This window comes from Erigeron canadensis, chromosome 1, assembly GCF_010389155.1.
Source record: "Erigeron canadensis isolate Cc75 chromosome 1, C_canadensis_v1, whole genome shotgun sequence".
NCBI classification, from domain to species: Eukaryota; Viridiplantae; Streptophyta; class Magnoliopsida; order Asterales; family Asteraceae; genus Erigeron; species Erigeron canadensis.
In genome coordinates this window covers 43,601,830-43,622,587 of record NC_057761.1, presented here as the reverse complement: position 1 = coordinate 43,622,587, position 20,758 = coordinate 43,601,830, and the positions used below count along the sequence as shown (strand labels likewise).

At 34.0% G+C, this 20,758-nt stretch overlaps 2 protein-coding genes across 2 annotated transcripts; both read right to left on the bottom strand.

The window, feature by feature from the left end:
• Window positions 1-476: 476 nt before the first annotated feature.
• LOC122579630 (nuclear pore complex protein NUP54) lies at window positions 477-8,740 on the bottom strand. Its single transcript, XM_043751839.1, has 9 exons — window positions 8,252-8,740; window positions 8,085-8,138; window positions 7,304-7,363; window positions 7,109-7,219; window positions 2,611-2,676; window positions 2,442-2,528; window positions 1,852-1,953; window positions 1,619-1,765; window positions 477-753 (listed from the first exon to the last, which is right to left on the bottom strand). Exons 1-9 carry the CDS (start codon window positions 8,642-8,644, stop codon window positions 643-645), a joined length of 1,131 nt encoding a protein of 376 aa, XP_043607774.1. The 5' UTR covers window positions 8,645-8,740; the 3' UTR covers window positions 477-642.
• Window positions 8,741-13,273: 4,533 nt separating this feature from the next.
• LOC122584820 (F-box/kelch-repeat protein At1g67480) lies at window positions 13,274-17,200 on the bottom strand. The gene is made up of 5 exons (XM_043756884.1): window positions 17,045-17,200; window positions 15,567-15,633; window positions 14,639-15,430; window positions 13,978-14,235; window positions 13,274-13,800 (listed from the first exon to the last, which is right to left on the bottom strand). Exons 3-5 carry the CDS (start codon window positions 15,142-15,144, stop codon window positions 13,428-13,430), a joined length of 1,137 nt encoding a protein of 378 aa, XP_043612819.1. The 5' UTR covers window positions 15,145-15,430; window positions 15,567-15,633; window positions 17,045-17,200; the 3' UTR covers window positions 13,274-13,427.
• Window positions 17,201-20,758: the final 3,558 nt, after the last annotated feature.

The window sequence follows — 20,758 nt, the reverse complement described above, 5'->3', positions numbered from 1 at the left end:
GATGGCGCTCGGAGATGATCAATTATTTCATAAATTATCAATTTGTCATTGCTCAATAAAAGAATGAGTGACGCTACGTTGCATATGGATATAAAGATAACCAATCCTAACGAATTCTGAATGACCTTGATTTCTTTTTTATGAAGAGATCAATAAAGAAAACCATGAAGAGATAAGAATATAACTCATGAACTTGTTTTTAAATTTTCTATCATTATCAACTTATTGATTATGAGTAGAAACAAAAACAAAGACGAAGATCACACATGTGGATGAATAATCATTACAAGAGACAAACTTGGCTACATCCATGTCGCTATTTAACAGAAAGACAATGAAGTAGGCTTAATCGTTGTGTGTAATCACGCTCGTGTTAAAATGAGTGTCCTGTATCATTACTGTACACTTATATCAGGTTTATAATCTAAGATTTATCAATACATGTAATCAACATCTTATATTCTTACCAGCATATATGGTCTTTAAAACTTGAATTTACCAACACTATGTAAACCAAACCACAAGAGGGTTTAAAACTTTAAATCAATAACAATATACTACAAAACTAAATAGACTTCGCTTGTACTATAGGAACATTAGAATACATCATTATGACAGGCAACTTATATTATTGTTTCGCCTCTACACGTCCGCCATTTGAGTGTCCTCTGCCATAATTATCTCCATGTCTCGTATATCTCGCTTCAGCACATTCCCCAGCCTGGCAACAGCTTCCGTTTGCTGCTGTAAAACCTATAAGCATAATAATTTATTATTCATTATGTTTCGATCCAAGACTGGAACCTACAGAAGTTGGGGTGACAAATGGCTTTCATCCTAATGATACTTGCAACATTCAAGACACATTGTTTAAACTTTAAAGTATCTAATGGACTTAATAACTTGTCTCCATGAGTCATGTAGATAATCTGTGGAGTATAAAAACTTGGTTCAAACTGAAACAGGTTGGATGGGTAAATAATCTCCCTGTGCAACATACTTACAACCTCCTTGAATTGCTATAAATAAAACATGTTATATTATTAATTTTGAGAGTATAATTAAGTGATGATATTTAATACCACAATTACTCATACAAAGTCAGAAAAGTTACATATAGATACGCCCACCCGTTTAAATTCTAAACTCGATTTGAGCCAAACTCAACTCACCCATTTTGCAAAATTTGAATTCACTAACATAGATGATTAATAAATGCGGAAACTTTGACATACATAAATATAGGTTGACTGGGTTATTGGTCAAATAGATTATGTTTTGAATGGCTATTAGCAAATGATGAAACATGCAGAAAGTCGTCCAACATTATTAAAATGTTGAAAAACCTCCTTGAACAATATTAGTCTAAGAAAACTTATTTCAGGTCCATTTTCTCCGTCGTATCGAATACAAAAGTATTAGCATAATTCAAAAACAATAACAAAACAGTGTTGGTAGGTCGTCCAACCCCAACCATTTGAACAACCTGTTTTGATTTGTTACTCAACCCATCCACCCAGCCATTTTCACCTCTAAAGATTGTAAACAGTGACCATTCAAGGGTTTAAAAAACGGAAAAAGCAAAATAAAAAAGTTGCTGATTGCAAAGAACAAGTACCTCATGCATATCAGAAAGACTTTGTTCATGTATTTTGGCAGACCCGAGAAACGAGAACAAAGAACCGCCATGACTGTTTCCTTGAACACGAGCTACAGTCAACAGATTCTGTACCCTTCTTGAGAGTTCAGCTCCAGATCCTTTTAACTGCAAGGGTATTTTAGACTATTTAGCAAATGAAGCTAAAGACCCCTGAAAGTTATGTATAAATGAATTATTGGGTGGATATTAACCTGTCTGATTATTGTAGCTAACTTTTCAGCTAGTTCAACTTCCCCTTTGGTCAAAGGCAGCCGAAAACCCTTGGCCTCTAATGCCTCCAACATTCTCGTTAGCTTTTACAAGTAAAGAAAATATGTACAGTTAGCTATAAATACAAGAAACACACAGAAAACAATCTGAAATTGCACTAGAGATGTTCGGCCCATTTATTAGTAATAAATTGGTCAATATGGATACTCTTTATATCTCAAACAAATAAAACAGACAATCAAAACAAAATGCATACAATCTCCTGTATTGTTTCAACTAAAAGATTTAGATCACTATTGTAATTCGTAGTAATATTGCTTTGTAACCATAATCAATGTATGAATATACATATATTATATATGTGTGTGTGTGTGTGTATATATATGTATGTATATGTAAAAAAAGTAAAAAAGACTTCACGGGTCAACCCACCCCCCACTACGACCATTTTTTATATATTAAAAAATGGCATGTTTCAACCAGATTCTGTTTTAGCCCCTTACAGGACCTTCCTGATGGCCCATCTTGCCAGCTCTAATATATACAACATGAATAGAACATGGTTGTGTACCCTTAAAAGCCGCCTTTGTAGAGCCTTCTCTGATTGTCTCAGTCTCTCTATCCTAGGGAAAGTATCAGCTTGGAAATGTCTTTGAAGCTGTAAATCATTGAGGCGTTCATATGCTGTTAGAATGGGTTAGGATACAGTAAGCACTTCAATGGAGAATAGCAGGGCCTACCACTTTCACATTGGTTTGAGTCATTTGCAATCTCTCGGCATCTGAAAGTATAACTTCATCTTGAAGCTGCAGGAAATTAATATTGAATCAGAAATCATTCAATACATGCTTGTTATAACAATTTGTGAGTTGTGACTAGCAGGAACCAGCTAGTCTAAGAGAATAAGAAAGAAGAGTAACTTCTTAAGATGTACTGTCAAAACATAATCCAAACCCATATGTAGGCATGTGTGATAATAACCCAAACAATCTACTGACGTTCCAATTTCATTATTTCAATACCGATGATAAGTAAGATATCTACAATCTATAAGTTAGAATTTAGAAACATGTCCATCTGACACTAGACCAATCTGAATTCGTATTAGTTATTTTCAATTCGATTCAATATGCAAGGGATCATATTCTAAATGGTAACAGATAATACACACTCAACTTTAAGAATACACCCACATTATATCAACTTTAGTTACACAGAGGGTATAGAAGATGACACATGCCACCTTTAATAAATTACACAACCATTTTTTAGCCGTACACCACCAATTATGCTTTAAGGTATTGTACTATACAATAATGTGAAGCATATTTGGTGGTGTACGACTAAAATATGGTGTACCGATTATCAGTCCCGACGCCGAATAGGAAATATTCTGATTCGTATGGAATTAGCACGGCCCGGTGATCAAATTCTTGGTGAGAATCATCAACTTTATAATTATATTTCATTTATAACAATAAAACTCTCGCATCTCGTTGAACACAATTACATAATTTGGAAGTAATTTTGAGTTTGTGAATGATCAAAGTTTAGTTGCTTCATCATTTTTATATTTGCTCTTCTTTTACATGTTACTATACTTACAATTCATTTTCTTATATTTAACTTTTAGAATTTCAATTCTTTGAAACTTGTATATAAACTTTAAATCACATAAGCTTAAATATAATATAACGATGACTTTGACTTCAACAGCTGCTCTTCTTGCCGACCAACCCACAGATCCAAGGCAGAATGTCAAGCTTTAACATCAATCAAGTGCAATTAAAATTCATATTCTCTTTCCCTAATAACATTAAGGATTCAAATATGTCCAAATTCAAATCAATTGACACCCTTTCAGTCAAATCATGTTTCAGGGAGCTTTTATCAAGCTAATGCCGTGCCCAGAACACTATTGCCCAATAATAGCAAGGTGGGGTTTAAAAAAGATGAAAGTGCCATCCTAATTTCCAGCAACAAGATCAACATAACTGTGTTTATGGTCTCCAGCACATGATAATTATCATATGAGCAACTAAGATGATAACATCCATAACTAATAGAAGGAATAGATCTTTTCTAGGTATGTAATCTAATCACCTACATTTTTTAGCATTTCATACTCAGCTAGTTATACCAATCACAACAGCAACTATTTGACTTGTGCACTATATAAGTACATATATGATTTAGTTTCCGCTGAATAATGAGAAATCAGCTCTCCAGTGTAATCCAGAGACAAACACATACCACAAAATACAAAATGCGTAATGTTTAGATCGTTGCTTCTGAAAGGTAACTGGTAAGAAAAAGGCAATCTAAACAAGTCTGTTTCCAAGCTATATCTATAATCTATGGAAGACTGGCATACAACACGCATGGCTTTTGAAGGTTCACATATTCATTAAGCCGAGATAAATTACTAGCCACTTTCAAATGGAGGCATTTCAAAGCTATAATCTACAAACTTCTCATGGGTTTTGTTGGGTGTGAAGGCCTTAGACTGGTTATGATTAGAAAGCCCATGGGGGCCCTTTCTCGTTCAACAATCTAGAAAACCTAGTTGTTCTACTAAAAAATATATCCCCAATATGTAATTGTAATAAAGGGTCCAGAGCTTAATAAAATAACCTAGTTGCAGCCGGTGGACTAGGCTAGGGATGATTTTCGGTACGGAACCGTACCGAAACCGACTAATGCCAAAACCGAAAACAAGCCAAAGTTGGAACCGAATACCGAACCGATTACATGGCTACGGTACCGGTATTTCGGGATGAAAACCGAAAAGTACCGTTTCTTAAAGAAAAAGTTGGTCAAAATGGTGTTAGAAGACAAGGTAGCTGTTAGGAATAAAACTGCACACACACACAATAGGAACCAGAAAAATAACAAGAATGAAGGACACGAGAGATTTAACATGGTATCTCACACTAAACTGTGTGAACTAATCCACGGGCAGCAACTAGAATGTTTTATTAAAGCTTTCTGCCTCTCACTCTCGTGATGAGGAATTACAAGTACATAACAATATATTTATAATAGACAGATTAGGGCTAGTGACTTAATCTCCAAGTTACCAAGCAACCAGGCCTAAATTAATTAAGAGGCCTGTTGTGTCTTAAGTTGTAAGGCCCGCTGCCTTAGCAGCCTTCTAAACTAGGCTGGCCTATCAAGTCTCCATAAACCCAACAGTAGCTGGGATGGTTCTAGACGTTTTTCTTTTTGACTTTTTCACTTTTTATTTGAAAAACTTACATTCATTGTATCCAGCTATCCATTAATTAACAAACTAACCAAACAAAAGTTTAAGGTAATACGTATATATATATGTATGTCTTCTATTTTTTTTATTATATCCAATTATCCATATATGCTTGCATGTGCATATTAACACATACAACACACATACTAGTAATGAGATTGACAGTCGATAAAATGGTTTAGTTTATTATAGTGTTAATACATGGTTTATTCTTGTGGCTACATGAATATAGATGAAAGAATTAGAACCTAACCAATAGCGCATAGGGTCTACAATGAATTTGGTAATACCGTGAATTTGGATCCCACGTTTATAACATTAGGGAAAGATTAAATATGTCTAATAAAGTTTTATTGATATAATTAGATATGAGGTAATATATGAAAACAGAGATATACTAGTGTATATATATAAATCAATAAGTAAAACGTACCAATTAGAACCATCCAGTAGTATATAATATACTATAAAATCTAATGCAGCCTTCTATTTGTGCCGGCACTATAGGTTTTGAAGAAATCGGTATTTACTTTCGGTTTCCCCGTACCGAACCGAATTCTTCTCAAATCAAGAACCGATACCGATGCCGAATCCCTATCGGTAACCGATTTTTCGGTAGCGGTTCGGTATTTCGGTTTTTTCGCTCATCCCTAGACTAGGCCCCCCACTGGGGCCAAACCAAGTTAAATCTCATGTGTCGTTTATCTATTTTCTTGTTTTATTATCTTGTTGCTTCCGCTATTCTAAGGCTGTTCCTAACAGGCTTATGATTCAATCTACCTGCAAATTCTTCTATAATGTGAAAGCCTAGCTGTCCATTCACTTTCTCACACTATCAATTAGTATATTCAAACAGACCATGTTCATAATTAATGCATTTCTACATTATCCTAAATGAAAATCGTTCAAATGGTACTTGTATGGAGCCATAACCATATTATTAAGTTTCTGCAAATCATGTGATCTGACCTCCTGACAATCAATCCAACAAGCCAACAATCTGACATTTGATTAGGTCAAAATTCTACTCCTTTCAGTGCCATTTTTTATGAAATTGGTTATTTGGAAAATAAAACACTTTGACATGAAGAAATTTATATTTTATATGAATACATATGTGTATAAATAAACTAAAGCCCTAAGTTTTCACACAAAGCAGGATCAGATCAATTGGAAAACCCCCTCACCTTTGTAGAAAGAAGCCAAAGGTTTGATTCTCACATCCTGACAATGGCCTGATGTCCTTCTAGAAACTCTCTACATTCGTGTAGGGTAAAGGCTGTCTATATCACCTCCCCATACCTCATCGAAAACAGGATTGGGTACCGTTGTTACTAGGTTTTCGCATACATTAGTTGAGTGACATAATACGCTTTCTATCTCATAAGATCGTCACTCTATTTTTTCAGAGAAAGATATCCACATTCACATCATCATCCATCCTACCATTATCAGTCTCTCAAGTTATCAGCAGAGATAGATGTAACATTCAAATATTGGTTATGTTCACTGATTGGTAGCTTGATAGGACTAACAAGCTTACCACAATCAAGCAACTAGCAATAAACTAGCATTATCTGCCAATAAAAACTATAGCATGGAAAACTAATGTATAAGCATGTATAACCATTGCATGGAAAACTATAGCATTTTATTTTTTTTAACACAAGTTCCAGTTGGAACCATGAGAATTCAAATGCGGTAATGGAGCTAAGTGAAACATGTCTTATGAGGTGGATAGGTAAACAACCTAAATCAAACAACAAGTTATAGTGCTATCTACTATGAACCATTCCATATAATGCAACTGCATTGAGATATTTGTCTCTCATTTGTGTAATGAGGTAACTGTCTTGTGACTCGTCAGTGAACCAGTCAGTTAAAGCAAAGGCAGACAAGTAACACCAGCAAGGCAGCAATAGTTCTATCATAACCTAGATTAGTAAGTTCTATCATTCAGAATAATAACATACCTTCAGGCGCTGAGAAAGATCTTTAAAACCCTTAACAAGTTGAGGCCAAAGACGTTCACGGTTCGAAGTCTCCATGCCTTCTAGCTTGCCCATTGCCTCTTGCCACATTATCTGCCAATAAAAATTACCCTCTTAGCAAAACACATTTACTAAATAAACCCAAAAAAACTTGAAAATAATAACAATGAAGCTTACATCTGATACACCAGCAGGCTTCGTCCTAAATTGCGGTTCTGTCACACTGAATAACAAGTGCTGTCCAGCATAAAACACCTTGTAAGCATCTATATCGAAAATTTTGAACCTCCTACGATCCTAATGAATGTGTGTACTATCATAATGCATTTTACCCTGCCTTGACAGAATTGGGTATATTAGTAGTTTTCGTTATATCATAAAGCATTTAACCCCCGACAATTAGAGTTCAACAATACCAATCACATAGTATCATCTCACAGTAATGTATATGGTATATACATGTTACCAAAAACTCTCCACCTCATCCTTATTACTTCAACATTACCAAGCACCTCCGTCTCGTCCTTCTGTCCTCAACTTTACCAAACACCCTCTCACAGACCCCCAACATCGCCGACCACTCCAGTGATGCCAGAAATACCAAATCCCACTGACAAGTGAAAACCGCCGCAAAATCCCAAAAACCACCTTATTATTTGTAATGTACCTTCTCAACATTCATGATTACTTATGCACTGATGTTCTGCTAAGTCACACTAACCAATTTATTAAACATATTAAGGCAGAGTTCAACTATTCGACACCTTAACTAAATCGGCAAGTTTGGAGTTTGTGTAGGGACACATCAACACGTCTACCTGAACACAAATCTATCGCCGCCACCCCTAAGTACAACATAGAGTAATCGAAATTCTTTAACCGCTAACAACAATGTATTCGATGCTAAGTAGAACTGACTGAAACTACTAAAAAACAAATAAATAAGAAAATTTCGAACCTTGAAAGCATACTTAGGGTTTGCAATTTCATCTTTATACGCATCAAGTATTGCCTGATAAAATACACACAAAAAAAAAGAGTCAATACTTAGGGTTAGGTTTTCAACTTTTCATATAAAATTTGTATTTAATTAAAAAAAAAAATTATATGTGTATATGTATAGACCTGTATATCACGATCAGCAAGGGAGAAAGGAAGGGGGGCAACGGGGGCCATTTGAGTAGTTAATTGACCAGGAGGGGCATTAAACGGCGTCGTTTGAGGCTGTCCAAATAAATTATTATTTGTTGTGCCAAAAGGAGTTGAGATTCCAAAGGGACTGGAACTTTGTTGTTGTTGTTGTTGTTGAAACGGCGTCGTTTGTTGGGAAGCCGGTGTGTTAAAAATCGAAGTGCCGAAGCCGGTGGCGAATGTGGAGGTTGATGGTGTTCCGAAAGCCGGAGTTGATGGTGTTCCGAAAGCGGGGGTTGATGCCTGCGGCGTTCCGAAAAGGGATTGTGAGGGTGATGGGGTGTTGAAGAGAGAGGGAGATGGTGATGATGCTTGAGCTCCGAACATTGTGGCGGAGCACGGTGGCGGTGGTGGACTGTGGGTGGAACCCTAATTTGGATAATTATTAGAGAGAGAGTGTGTGTGTGTTTTGTTTTTTTATGTATTGCCCGCCAATTTCTTATTTTTGATTGAATTCAGATTATTTATGATGTGGAGGCTAGTTTTTTTGATTCCATGTATGTTCGAATCTTTTGTGGGATTATATAGTAAGTAAACATATAATGTGGGATTTTAAGAGAGTAGGTTTTAATAGGGGTGAGAAAAATGAACCAGAAAATTAAAAGCCCAAAAAAACCCAAAAAAATCAACAAAATCGAACCGAAAAAAACCGAAAACCGAATGAAATCCATTAATTTGGTTTTCGTTTTCTAAAAACCGAACGGATCGGTTTCGATTTCGGTTTCATATGCCAAAAAACCGATCAAAACCGAACTGAACCGAACTAAATATATTTTAATTTAATTTATTTTTATATCTTATTACATTTTTATTTATTACTTATAATTAATATTTATAAATATGTTAATATATTTAATCTTTTTATCTTTTTAATGTATAAATCTATACAAATTGTATATTTTTAATAAAAACGTGCAGTAAAAACAATTCGTTTTATAAAAGTTATACAAATTTTAACACCTAAAACATATAATTAAAAAGCTTCTCTGTATTTGAGTTTTTATATCATATTTTTTTTCTTAACAATTGAAAGTTAAATTTATAACATAATATATAAAAAACTTTAAAAACAAAAATTTATTAAAAAAACAGAAAAAAAAAACGAAACCGATCAAAATCGAACCGGAAAACCGAGAAACCGAACCGAACAAAAACCGAATCCAATGGTTTTGGTTTTCTAAAAACCGAATGGATCGGTTTTGGTTTCGGTTTTAGACAAAAACCGACCCAAACTGATCCATACTCACCCCTAGGTTTTAATGTAAATAGTAAAATAAAAATCTTTAGTTTCTACATGAGTTAGTATCCAACATTTAACGTTTGTTTCTAATAAAATCACTTGATATAACCATGTTACTTTGAATTAGTATTATATGACTGGCGATAATAAGTTGTAACTAAGAACTTTTACATGTCAATGCTACCATTAAACTAAATAAAATACATGAGTTTTAGCTTGAAAAGTGTGTGCGCACTGTGGTTACAGTAGTGGTGAAGCCAGTCTGTTGGTGGCAGCTAGTGGTGATGGCATGACTATTGGTGATGGCGATGACGTCGAGATATATAAGTTGATTTAAATGTCACTAATGTATTTAAGTTAACGTAACTTTTTTCTTAAAGCCATATCTATAAAAATATTCAAATACTTGATCAATAGATCATCTTAGTGTTTTGATTCGATACAAGCAATGTCTAATGACATAATCCTATTTTAATCTGATAAGTAGATTTCTGCTTATTGAAGCAAACAGATAAATCAGAAGAGCAGATAAATTATATTCCTTTATATTAACTAAAACTATATTTCTTTACATTAACTGAAATCATAATGTATATAAGTATTGCATTTTAGGGTTGTAACCAAACACTGATGATAGATAAGAAAGTCGCAGTTCTTTTGAATCCTATTATAAAGCAAGTTTTGTATACAACAACAATGAAAACTCAATTTTTGAGTGAGATATGGAAAAGGTGAAATAGCCTTAACTCTAGTCATAGGTAAAAAGATTGCTTTCATAAGAACATCCGGCCAAAAAAGGTAAAAGTAGGAAAGTATAAAAAATTAGCATGTCTGTCGGTCGAAAATAGCATAATAAAATACACACGTCTGCTGAATTTAGCCCGACTACATAAAACAATATTAACATCAATAGCGTAGTTTTGAATTATTTTTTTTTAAATGTCAACAATACTTGAAAGTATATACACTTACATTGATATTTTTTTATGTCCATTATTTATATTGAAGCAAAAAGAAGTAACCAATCTGTATCTTAAACCCAGAGGTGGCTTAACAGTACTATGGGACTAGGCGATCGCTTTAGGTCCCCAAATTTCTAAGGCTTCAAAATCTTGTATATTAGACTTAGTGTTTGAATTTTGGATTAAGTATCATTATATAATTTGCATTGCAGTAACGCCTTTTTGATTTTTGCATCAACATATGCATATTTTTTTTATTACTTATAGTTCAATAACAAAAGAGGAGCTATTTTTTTTTTTACTTTAGTTTATATGGTAATAAACTGGGCCCCCAAAATTAATCTCGTTTGAAGCCTTTAAAAATCTTAAACCGCCACTGCTTAAACCTTGTTTGGAAATAAGTCCAATAATTATAAAATATATCCCCGTGTAAGAGAACATAATATCGTGTTATCTAAAGGCAAAATAAATGTAACCTAGATTATTTTAAGACTAAATTGATGTTTTTAAAAGGTAAGATCCATACAAGACATATGATAATTTTATTTTTGGGAGAATTGCATATATACCTAAATACATTACCAAAATTACAAATATCCCTAATTAAAATTTAAAATAACAAATATACCCAATTTTGTATTTTAAATATACAAATTTCCCATTTATATCTATTTCACAAATATATTATATATTATGACTATTATACCCTTATCTAATGGAAACTTCTATTCATTTCAGAAAAAAACAATTTAACAATGAAACAAATTATGCATTCACAGATCACAACTCACAGTCTTCTGTATGTACCTTGACTCAATCCACCCGCTTTCGCGTAAAACTTCCTAATTGCTTTTCATTTTCACAATCATTATTAAACAAATGAAAACATAAACCCAATGGTTGTGATACAAATATATATACATTTTTTTGGTGTCGTGATTATACGGGAGTGGTGGTTGGTGCATCAGTTTTCCGGCGTCACCATCTCCGGCAACAAACGCGAATCCTCAAATCTCACGTCTCGCTTTAAACAAATGGAGGAACACCTCAAACAAACCACTCATGAAAACTATCGATTTTCATTTTCCAACACATTTCAAACCCACAATCTTTCAAAATCATTTTCAAGAGATTTATTTCTTACATAAGTGTTTGGAACTAATGGATCCATTTGCGTTAGAAAGAATAATAGAAAAATTGATTGATGTCAAATTACAAAGGCAGGAGAGTTGGTTTGGTTATGTGAAATTGATTGTGTTGTACCATTGTTAGATTTAAGATATTGGAATAAATGGGTATTTTTTTTTACATGTTGGAAAGTGGGAATGAAGTGGGCAGATAACATGATCTTGGAACATATGAATAAAGGGTATATTTGTCTAGTCAATGCCAAAAGATTAAATTGGGTATATTTGTTATTTTAGATTTTAGTTGGAGAAATTTGTAATTTAGGTAGTGTATTTGGATATATATATATATATATATATATATATGCAATTTTCTCTTTATTTTTAACGGTTAACTGAAAATTTTATTGCAAATGATAGAAAAGGCATAGCACCAAAAGTTTTACAAACACTAAATGTTGGTCACGGGTTTAAAACCTTTGAAAGACATATTAGGAAGTCTTTGCCAATGAGGTGGAGCATGGGGGTTTTCTTTAGCATTTAGCTAGTTTCATCCAGAACGGTAGTGAGACTTCCACCGCCAGTCATGCCCTCGGATTGACTGTGCTGATGGTCGATCTCTACCGGACGATAAAGAGGCATGCCGTTGAGTCCAATCACCACTGTTAAAATAATAATAATAATAATAAAACCAAATTTAAGCAACCAAGAAGCAATGTTAAGAGACTTCCAATCCTCTCAAGACACGGACGGTCCATACAATTCAGTTGATATCTGGCCATAAGAATTTTAAAATGGATACAAAAATCAAGTGATAGCAAAAAAGCATATGTCCGAAACAAACATATACTCATACGTAAATTTTTTGTCTGTACTTTATAAAGCTATAGCATGTTGTTATTTCTACCGATACATGGCAATTTTTCATTCAAGTTCTATCTTTTATGAATCCATGAGTCTCTTATGGCCTCCAAATTCCCGTTATGTTTTCAAAGGTTCCCAAACCTTAGGATAAGATGAACTTCAGGTCCACAACTTCGATCTCATTCCCTAGAAAACATATTCCTCTGAAAAAAGTTGTTTATCGTTGCGTCCTTGAGAGTCATAAATCGCGCCCACAAATCCCTTGTCGAATACCAAAGCTTTATTCTTGGATATGGTTCTTTGATCTTTAGCATCAATTAGGCCCTTTTTGAACTTCATTGTTCTTATAACAAGACCATATTCTATGATTCTTACCCAGAACATATTCTATGATTCTAACAAAAGAAGTTTTGTGTATGAACTCCATTATTCCAATTCGGGTATCATATTCTAAACAAGATACTTTTTCATAGAGTTGCATTGTATGTCACACGAAGGAGCAAGTAGGCAAGATCCGTGACACTTGCAACATCCAAAAAGTCAGAATTCTATACCAGACAATTGTCATGTGTGTAATTTACAAGTAAAAGTTGTATAGATTGTCGTTTTCAAAAAAAAAAACTAATATCCAAAAAGCCATTAAAATGTTGTAAGTCTGGTGATCTACCCTTCCAACCCATCACAACTTTAGCACCATATAGTGACATAGCCATAATAAATAGTCTTCGTCAAAGGGTCACAACTCACAAGTATGCCATCTTGCTTTCGGAATTCAACAACTTATTAAAAATTAGTAATTCTTGCAAACAATAGATCCTCACACAATTACACTAACGCAACAACAAATTCTTGCAACGAAAAATCGAATACATCAGTTTTAAAACACAAACTAAAAGGATGAACTATGATCAATCATGCTATGCCTTAATTGTGACACAAGACAGGCATAAACCGGATGGCTTAACATTTGAAGTCTGCCATTCTGAGCCAGGAGTTGCATTCGGGTCATACAATAGTGTGTTATACCCTCCCTGCTCTTCTTCAAGTGAGAAAAGCAGAAGCTTATCTTCCATTATTCCAAACCGAAACCCGATACTAGAGCTCCCAATCACAGGCACAGACACCATCTTCCACGAGTTATCTTTAGGGTTAAATATAGCAAGTTTTCTCTGGTTCTTCCATTCCATACAAAAAAGCTTCTTTCCGACCACAGCATGAGCAGTGACCATAACACAGCCGTTTTTCATCTCGCACCACGTGTGCTTTTTGGGGTCATACACGTCAACAAACCTAGTCATACAGATAATCAAACAAGTTACTATATAGTATACTATGGTGGTGTTTGGATATGAGTTTTGATGATAATAACACAGAACCAATCAATTTTCGCAACAATTACCAAGCTATAAAAGATAGTATTTAGACTTGTGGTATTTGAAGTAAAAGGGTGCTGTGAGATCAACAAACCTTGAATTTCCGATGGTAAAACTTGACCGGCCGCCCATAACATAAAGCTTACCCTCGAACCCGCATGCGAAACAACCCCAACGTGGACGGCGAAGAGACTCAATTACTGTCCACTTGTCAGATTCAGGGTCGTAAGCCTCAGCACAAGAAAGAGACTCTCCATTCACCCCATAACCTCCAACAGCGTAAACCACGCCATTTACTTCTGCACAAGCAAAATCATAGCGAGGCACATTCATATTTGCAATCTTGCTCCAGCTGCAATCACAGAATGATAATTCATAATTCACATTAAACCCAGAAAAATCATGAACGCAGATAACATTATCCAAGACAGATATTCCCTCTCTATGTGTGTGTGTGTGTGTGTTAGAGATGACAACTTCAGCCCATAGCCTTGTGAATGAGTCAAACAGGTGAATAGCTTCAAAGGAAACATTTCAAATGAAAGGTACCCAAACTAATTTATTAAAAAAATAGATTACTAATAGAAAACTATAAAAAAATCTAATTACTTTCAACACACTAGCTGTTTATAAATTAGAATTACAAAATCTTTGACCAAAAAGTATCCATTTTGAGTTTTTGACTCATTACCTGACCTGGCAATTGAGCTCAATTTAACTGGACAAATCAAAACAAGATAGATGATGGAACGAACCTGTTAAGGCAAGAATCATACTGGTACACATCGGATGAAACAGACCCGACACCATCAACCATCGAATATCCAGCAATGACATTAAGCTTCCCATTAAGAACCACAACCCCAAAACCTAATTTTAACGGGCCTGGCATTGGTGGGAGAACTGATCGTATATTCCCCAGGCAATCCAAAACCTCCCAATGGGTCCCATCTCCTTCAGCATTAGTCAAAACATAGAGCCATTCTTCAACCACGCCAGCAAGTTTCCTAACAATCATAAACTCCTTGCTCTTAATAAAAGACCTCCATTTGCGTGACACGCGGCCCATTGTTGGGAAGTTTGACCGTGGAACAAGGGCAAGACAGTACTTCGCAATATCATCAGGTAGCCCAGGCAATACAGGGCTGTCAAAACCAGCATCAACTTGAGAATGTAAACAGGAACCTGTCTTCCTGACCAATTTGGAGATGTGCATACTTGGGTTTTCGACGACAATCTCTCCACACACAGATTCAGTCATATTTAAGTGCAAATTTTTAAATTCTTCAGAGTTGATCAATTGGTTCTTCTCGAATAGAAGAAAAGAATACGAAACAAATTAAAATGGTAAGATCTTGATTACAAAAATTCATGATACCCTTCAGTAATAGGTATCTTACGGGCCCAAGAAATTGCAGTATTGATCACTTGAGTTGCAAAAGCAGACGATTTCTTGTGTCTAGTCCAATCCAATTCAAATTCCATGCCACTTGTTCTGTGAGTAACCTCAAATTCTAAATTTTCTGAAACCCAACTCAGTGATGAATCTACATATTAAACACAAACCATGCATAAAATTCTAATTCAAAAGGAAACAAGATACACACATTGACTTAGCTGTCTGACCCCAATAGTCAATGAGAGCATAAATGATGTAATTGAAACATTAGAAGTACACTATACCAGCCAGAGCATAGAAAGTGGCTTAACCTCCCTATAACTTCCATTTTAATGAAATAGGCAAAACCACCTGCATTGAAAGAAGAGAACAAATCAACTCATTAATCAATCGATGTATGCAACCTAAATTCAACATTTAAAGAGCATGGCATGTATAGTAACTAGCAAGTGCCATTAGTAGGTTTGTTATTTCGATAGACTGATTATGTTAATAATTATCATATGCACATAACGTTTCTTTGTTTTTGTACTTACTATAATCTATGTGATCACCAACTGGTCCAAGTCATCAATGATTAGCACTGAAAGAAAGTAGTATTACATGGCTTGAACAAGTCCAAACATGCCCTTGTCTTACCAACCACGAGTTCTATGACTTTGTCACAACACTAAACTTACAACCTAAACATTCTAATGAAATGGTAGTCCCATAAACACACCTACCCACCAGATTTCAACCACCTACCCCCCACTAAACATCCAATAATTAAATTAATCAAAAAACAGGAAATAACCTAAGGAGGGACTATGAGAGCCCTGTATCTAGAAGTGGCAAAACGGGTGGGTCGAGTACAAAAGGAGTCATGTTTGAATATGCTCAAACAGGTCATGTCAAACTAGAGTTGGATCATGTTGACTTGCTATATTTCATCACTCTGTGTATTTCAAGCTTTTACTTTAGCTGTGACGATTAGCATAGTACAGTTCGGTTTACCAACTTGTATAAATCATTAGTTTTATATGACAAAACGGTAGGTAAAAAATGAAGTCTATATGACTATATCACACCTAAAGATCCCTGAATCATTTCAAAAGAAAAAGAATAAAATAGTATTAATAATAATCACAAAATTCTACAACCACCACCATATGTATCATCAACCCTGCTCCTTTTTCTTTTATCATACTAGAAGCCTTTCTCTTCATTATAAAAACATGAGAGGTAGAGTTCGGTCATAAATTTGGCAATTATTGTACATTTTTAGCTTTACTAGAATTGATTAAGCTTGTATCTTACTAACATTTTAACTTATACTTTATCATAACACAATACAAAAAATATTTTGGATTAGCTTATTAACTTTCAATCCCGCAAAGAGTGTGTACGGACAGTCTTACCCCAAACCGTGACTCCTTCCATATCATACAACTTTTTCATCAATAATAGAGTGACGGTCAACTCTTTATTCCCATAAGTAATTAAATCAGACAACATTTAGTTACATTAATTTTTCAAACATAAGAAGATTATATATTCAAAACACAAACAAAAAAACATAAATTTTTGCATATATTAGATCTAACATCAAAACCAACTTAAACTATAATTCTATAAATAAAAAAATATAAAAAACTGTCACATACCAGGAAGATTCAATTATAACACACTTATACACTTATACATACAAATATCCATATTAAGAAACAAGATCTCCAACACACAAAAATACAAGAACAAAAGAAAGTAATGAAATTTGTACCTGAATAGAATTTAGATGTTGGTTGAGTGGAATAATGGCGTTGTTATGGAAGTGAAATGATTAGATATATATATATATATATAGATATAGATGTGATTAATAATTGGATTTTATAAAAAGAGATGACGAACGGATAAAAGAGACCCTAAAATCAAGGTGTGGGTGTGGGAGTATGGGATAAAATTTTGACAGAATCAGACTCAGACCCACGTTGCAGTCATTGTCGGGATAAGGAAAGTGATTAGAAGGTGTGTGTTATTGTTTCATTTTTTAATCCATATTTTACTCTTGTTAATCATCAATTAAGGAAATTTAATGGTGCTAATTTCTCAACCATTTCAATGGCTGACATTTTACTCTTTCTTAGATGATGATGATCTACTACAACACTTCGAATACGAATTTCTCAACCATCTCAATGGTTGACATTTATTTTAACAACTAACGTTTAGAAAATTTTATTCTTTTAAAATGAAGGCAGATGTATCTCTGGTTTTTCTCATAAATCTTGAGTTCGACTCTTAAGAGTGATAAGTTTGTAGGTTTTTCCATGAATCGTCTGTAACGGCTTACAGTCTACATATCGTAGTCTATAATACGTGCAGGGCCTCACCATTATACGGTGAAGTATTTCTTGATGTTGAATACCGACTAACTGTTAAAAAAAATATATAATCATTTGTTACCTCTAGCGCAACACTTGTAAAACATAGCTTATGTTTATTGATATTTCTACTCCTCTATTAATATATAAAAAAGATGGTCTACTTTTAAAATGCAATAATTAAGATAAAAAATGATAAATCTTTATAAATAATTATATTAAAAAGGGCTAATTGGTTGTAAAGGTATCATACTTGTCGACTTTTCCTATGTAAAGTATCATCCCTAAAAATCGTTTAATAAAATTACTAACAGTGTAATTAACTCTTAATTAGGGGATTACGATTAAAATTTAAAGCGGTTTTGTCCAATGTGGCATGCCAAATCAGTATTCCACTACTCTCTCAAGCCTATATATGCTCAATTATATCCAAAAATAAAACAACTCTATTTTGTGTAAATCCCCAAATAATCCCAATTGGGTTTGGATCCATACGAACCCAAAAACCCTAAAATGACCCACCAAATCGATTCAGTCAAATTATGAGTTCATCATCTTTAATTCGATCGAAGCATCAAACCCCTGTATGTTATTAACTCTATTCTGTGTAAATTCCCAAATAATCCTAATTGGATTTTCCCCCATACGAATCCAGAAACCCTAAAACGACCCACCAAATCGATTCAGTCAAATTATGAGTTCATCATCTTCAATTCGATCGAAACGTCAAACCCCTGTATGTTATTGTGAATGTGGGTACAAAATATTTCCTCGCACTTCGTGGACTATGAAGAACCCAGAAAGGAAATTCCTTGCATGCCGGATTTTGGTAAGTCAATCCAAGTAATATAACTACTATATTTATGTTTGATTTTGTTAAATGAAAATAAAGTTGAATTTGTATATATACTATATTTCGGTTAGGATTATAAGAAAAAGTGTGGAATGTACAAGTTCCTTGATGATGAGCTACCATGTGACTATTACAAGGACTTGATTTATGGAATGCACATTAATCTGCAAAGGTTCAAAGACAAGGATACAACTGAGATGGATGGACATGGATAAACTGCAAATTCACAAAGTGAGGTTTTGAAGTTAATGGAGTTGGTCAGCATTGTGAAATCAAAAAACAAAATCAATCAAACAAATTGTTTATGTTTATTAATAGTTGTGAACTTGTGATGTTCTTGTGTATTGTCATTGATGCCTTGGTGGCCTAGTGTTGTAACCAATGTCAATTTATCTTCTTTTTTGCTTGTTAATGGGAGTGGTAACACTTGTGTCATTCTGTAACTAGTATTTTAATTTGGAAGCGGTAACATTTTGTTTGTAACCAATTCTGGGATATATTGTCTTGATTAATTGCATAAGTGATCAAATATTGGCAGTTTTAGAACATATTCATTTCTTGTGTATTTTACAAACATAAGAAGGCATAAGCATAACTAGTAAAAAACTGGCAGAAGCATATTCATTACACATATTTTGCATACAAAATAAGACATATAAGCATGGGTTATCAGTTTTTCATGCCACATATGGTACATAAACCATACTAAAACCTACACGTCCATCCATGCTACATTACTACTTAATACATACCACAAACATCCCATAATTGGTTAGAGTTTTATCACCAAAGTGTACACACCTTAAATATTTTACATAACATAATGGGATCAAAAGACATGGCTTCAAACATCACCATGGGTTTACAGTTCAACAACAGTTTCAATAGTGTTGCATGGGCCTTTAACATGTTGAGATAACTTCTGAAGCATAAGCCTTTGGCTTGGTGGTCTCTTTTTCAAGGTTACAGGTTCCTTCTTCAAACTATTTTTTCCATCAACAGATTTCCCCATCACTTCTGAAATTCATTTGTTTTGTTTTTGGTGTTGTCTAATGGGTTTGGTTTGCATGTCCCCTTGACTATCACATTTGCCAATATCCCTTTTTGCAACCTTCCTTGTGGTTACACAGACTTGCTTAAGTACCTTCTTTGCATCATCTGCAGCTAACTTCTTTCTAACTACTTGAATTGCCCTACTCCTTTAAGCTTCCTGAGCACTTTTGGTCACAACAATTTCTTTACTTGCCTGAAGTGCCTCCTCTGCTAACTGCTTTCTAACATCTGCAATTGCCCTCCTCTTCCGAGTCTCTTCTGCAATTGGCAATGCATACACATGTCTACCTTCACTTACATTTATCAACCCACTTTCAAACTCATTCCCCGGAATTAAATAGTACAAACCCACTATTATTGACTTAGTTTGTTCTTCTAGATAATCAAAAAATTCTTCAAATGAAGTGATCTTTGCAGTGCATAACAGTAGGTCTATTCCACTTTCATACCTCAATGGATAATAAAAAAAACACCCCGTCAAAATTTACTTGGAACTCATAACCTCTATAAGTCATCCTAAAACAAAAAGCAAAAACAAAAAAAATATTTAAGTATTATAAAATTAAAAATATATCTGGATTTTTATAATATATGTACATACGTTGTTCTACCTAAACCGCCATGCAAGATAATCTGCTCATCATGACCTATATTTTTTAATTAAATTTTTCCTAGATTTTGCCAAATTTAGTTTAAAACATAAAAAAAAAAAGTTCAAAGTTGGGAATTTTAAGTAACTAATAGACATCTCCAACCTTAATTCAGTGAAACCCCCATGTTTTAACCACCCATAAAAAACCCTAATTTTGGGTTGAATTTTGCCCCATTTTGCCAGATGTAGGTTAACACATAAAAAACAATGTTCAAAATTGGGGATTTGAAGTATCTAATACAAATAAGAACCCTATATTCGATGAAACCCCCATGTCATAATCACCCATTAAAAACCCTAATTTTAAGTTGATAAAGAAGAAAATACTTACATGTAGACTTTAACAATCACTGGAAAGTGTTTCAGATCAATCCATCGATTTAGGGTTACATTCGAAAAATTAGGGTTTTTTTCGTTGATTCCGATAATGATATTGTACTTGGAGACAAAGTGAGTGTTATGTTGGTGTTTTGTTTAAAGAAGTATAAAGGAGAAAGTGAGAGAAAGTGATGTTTCAAATGTATATATATAAACTATATGTATATGGTAAGT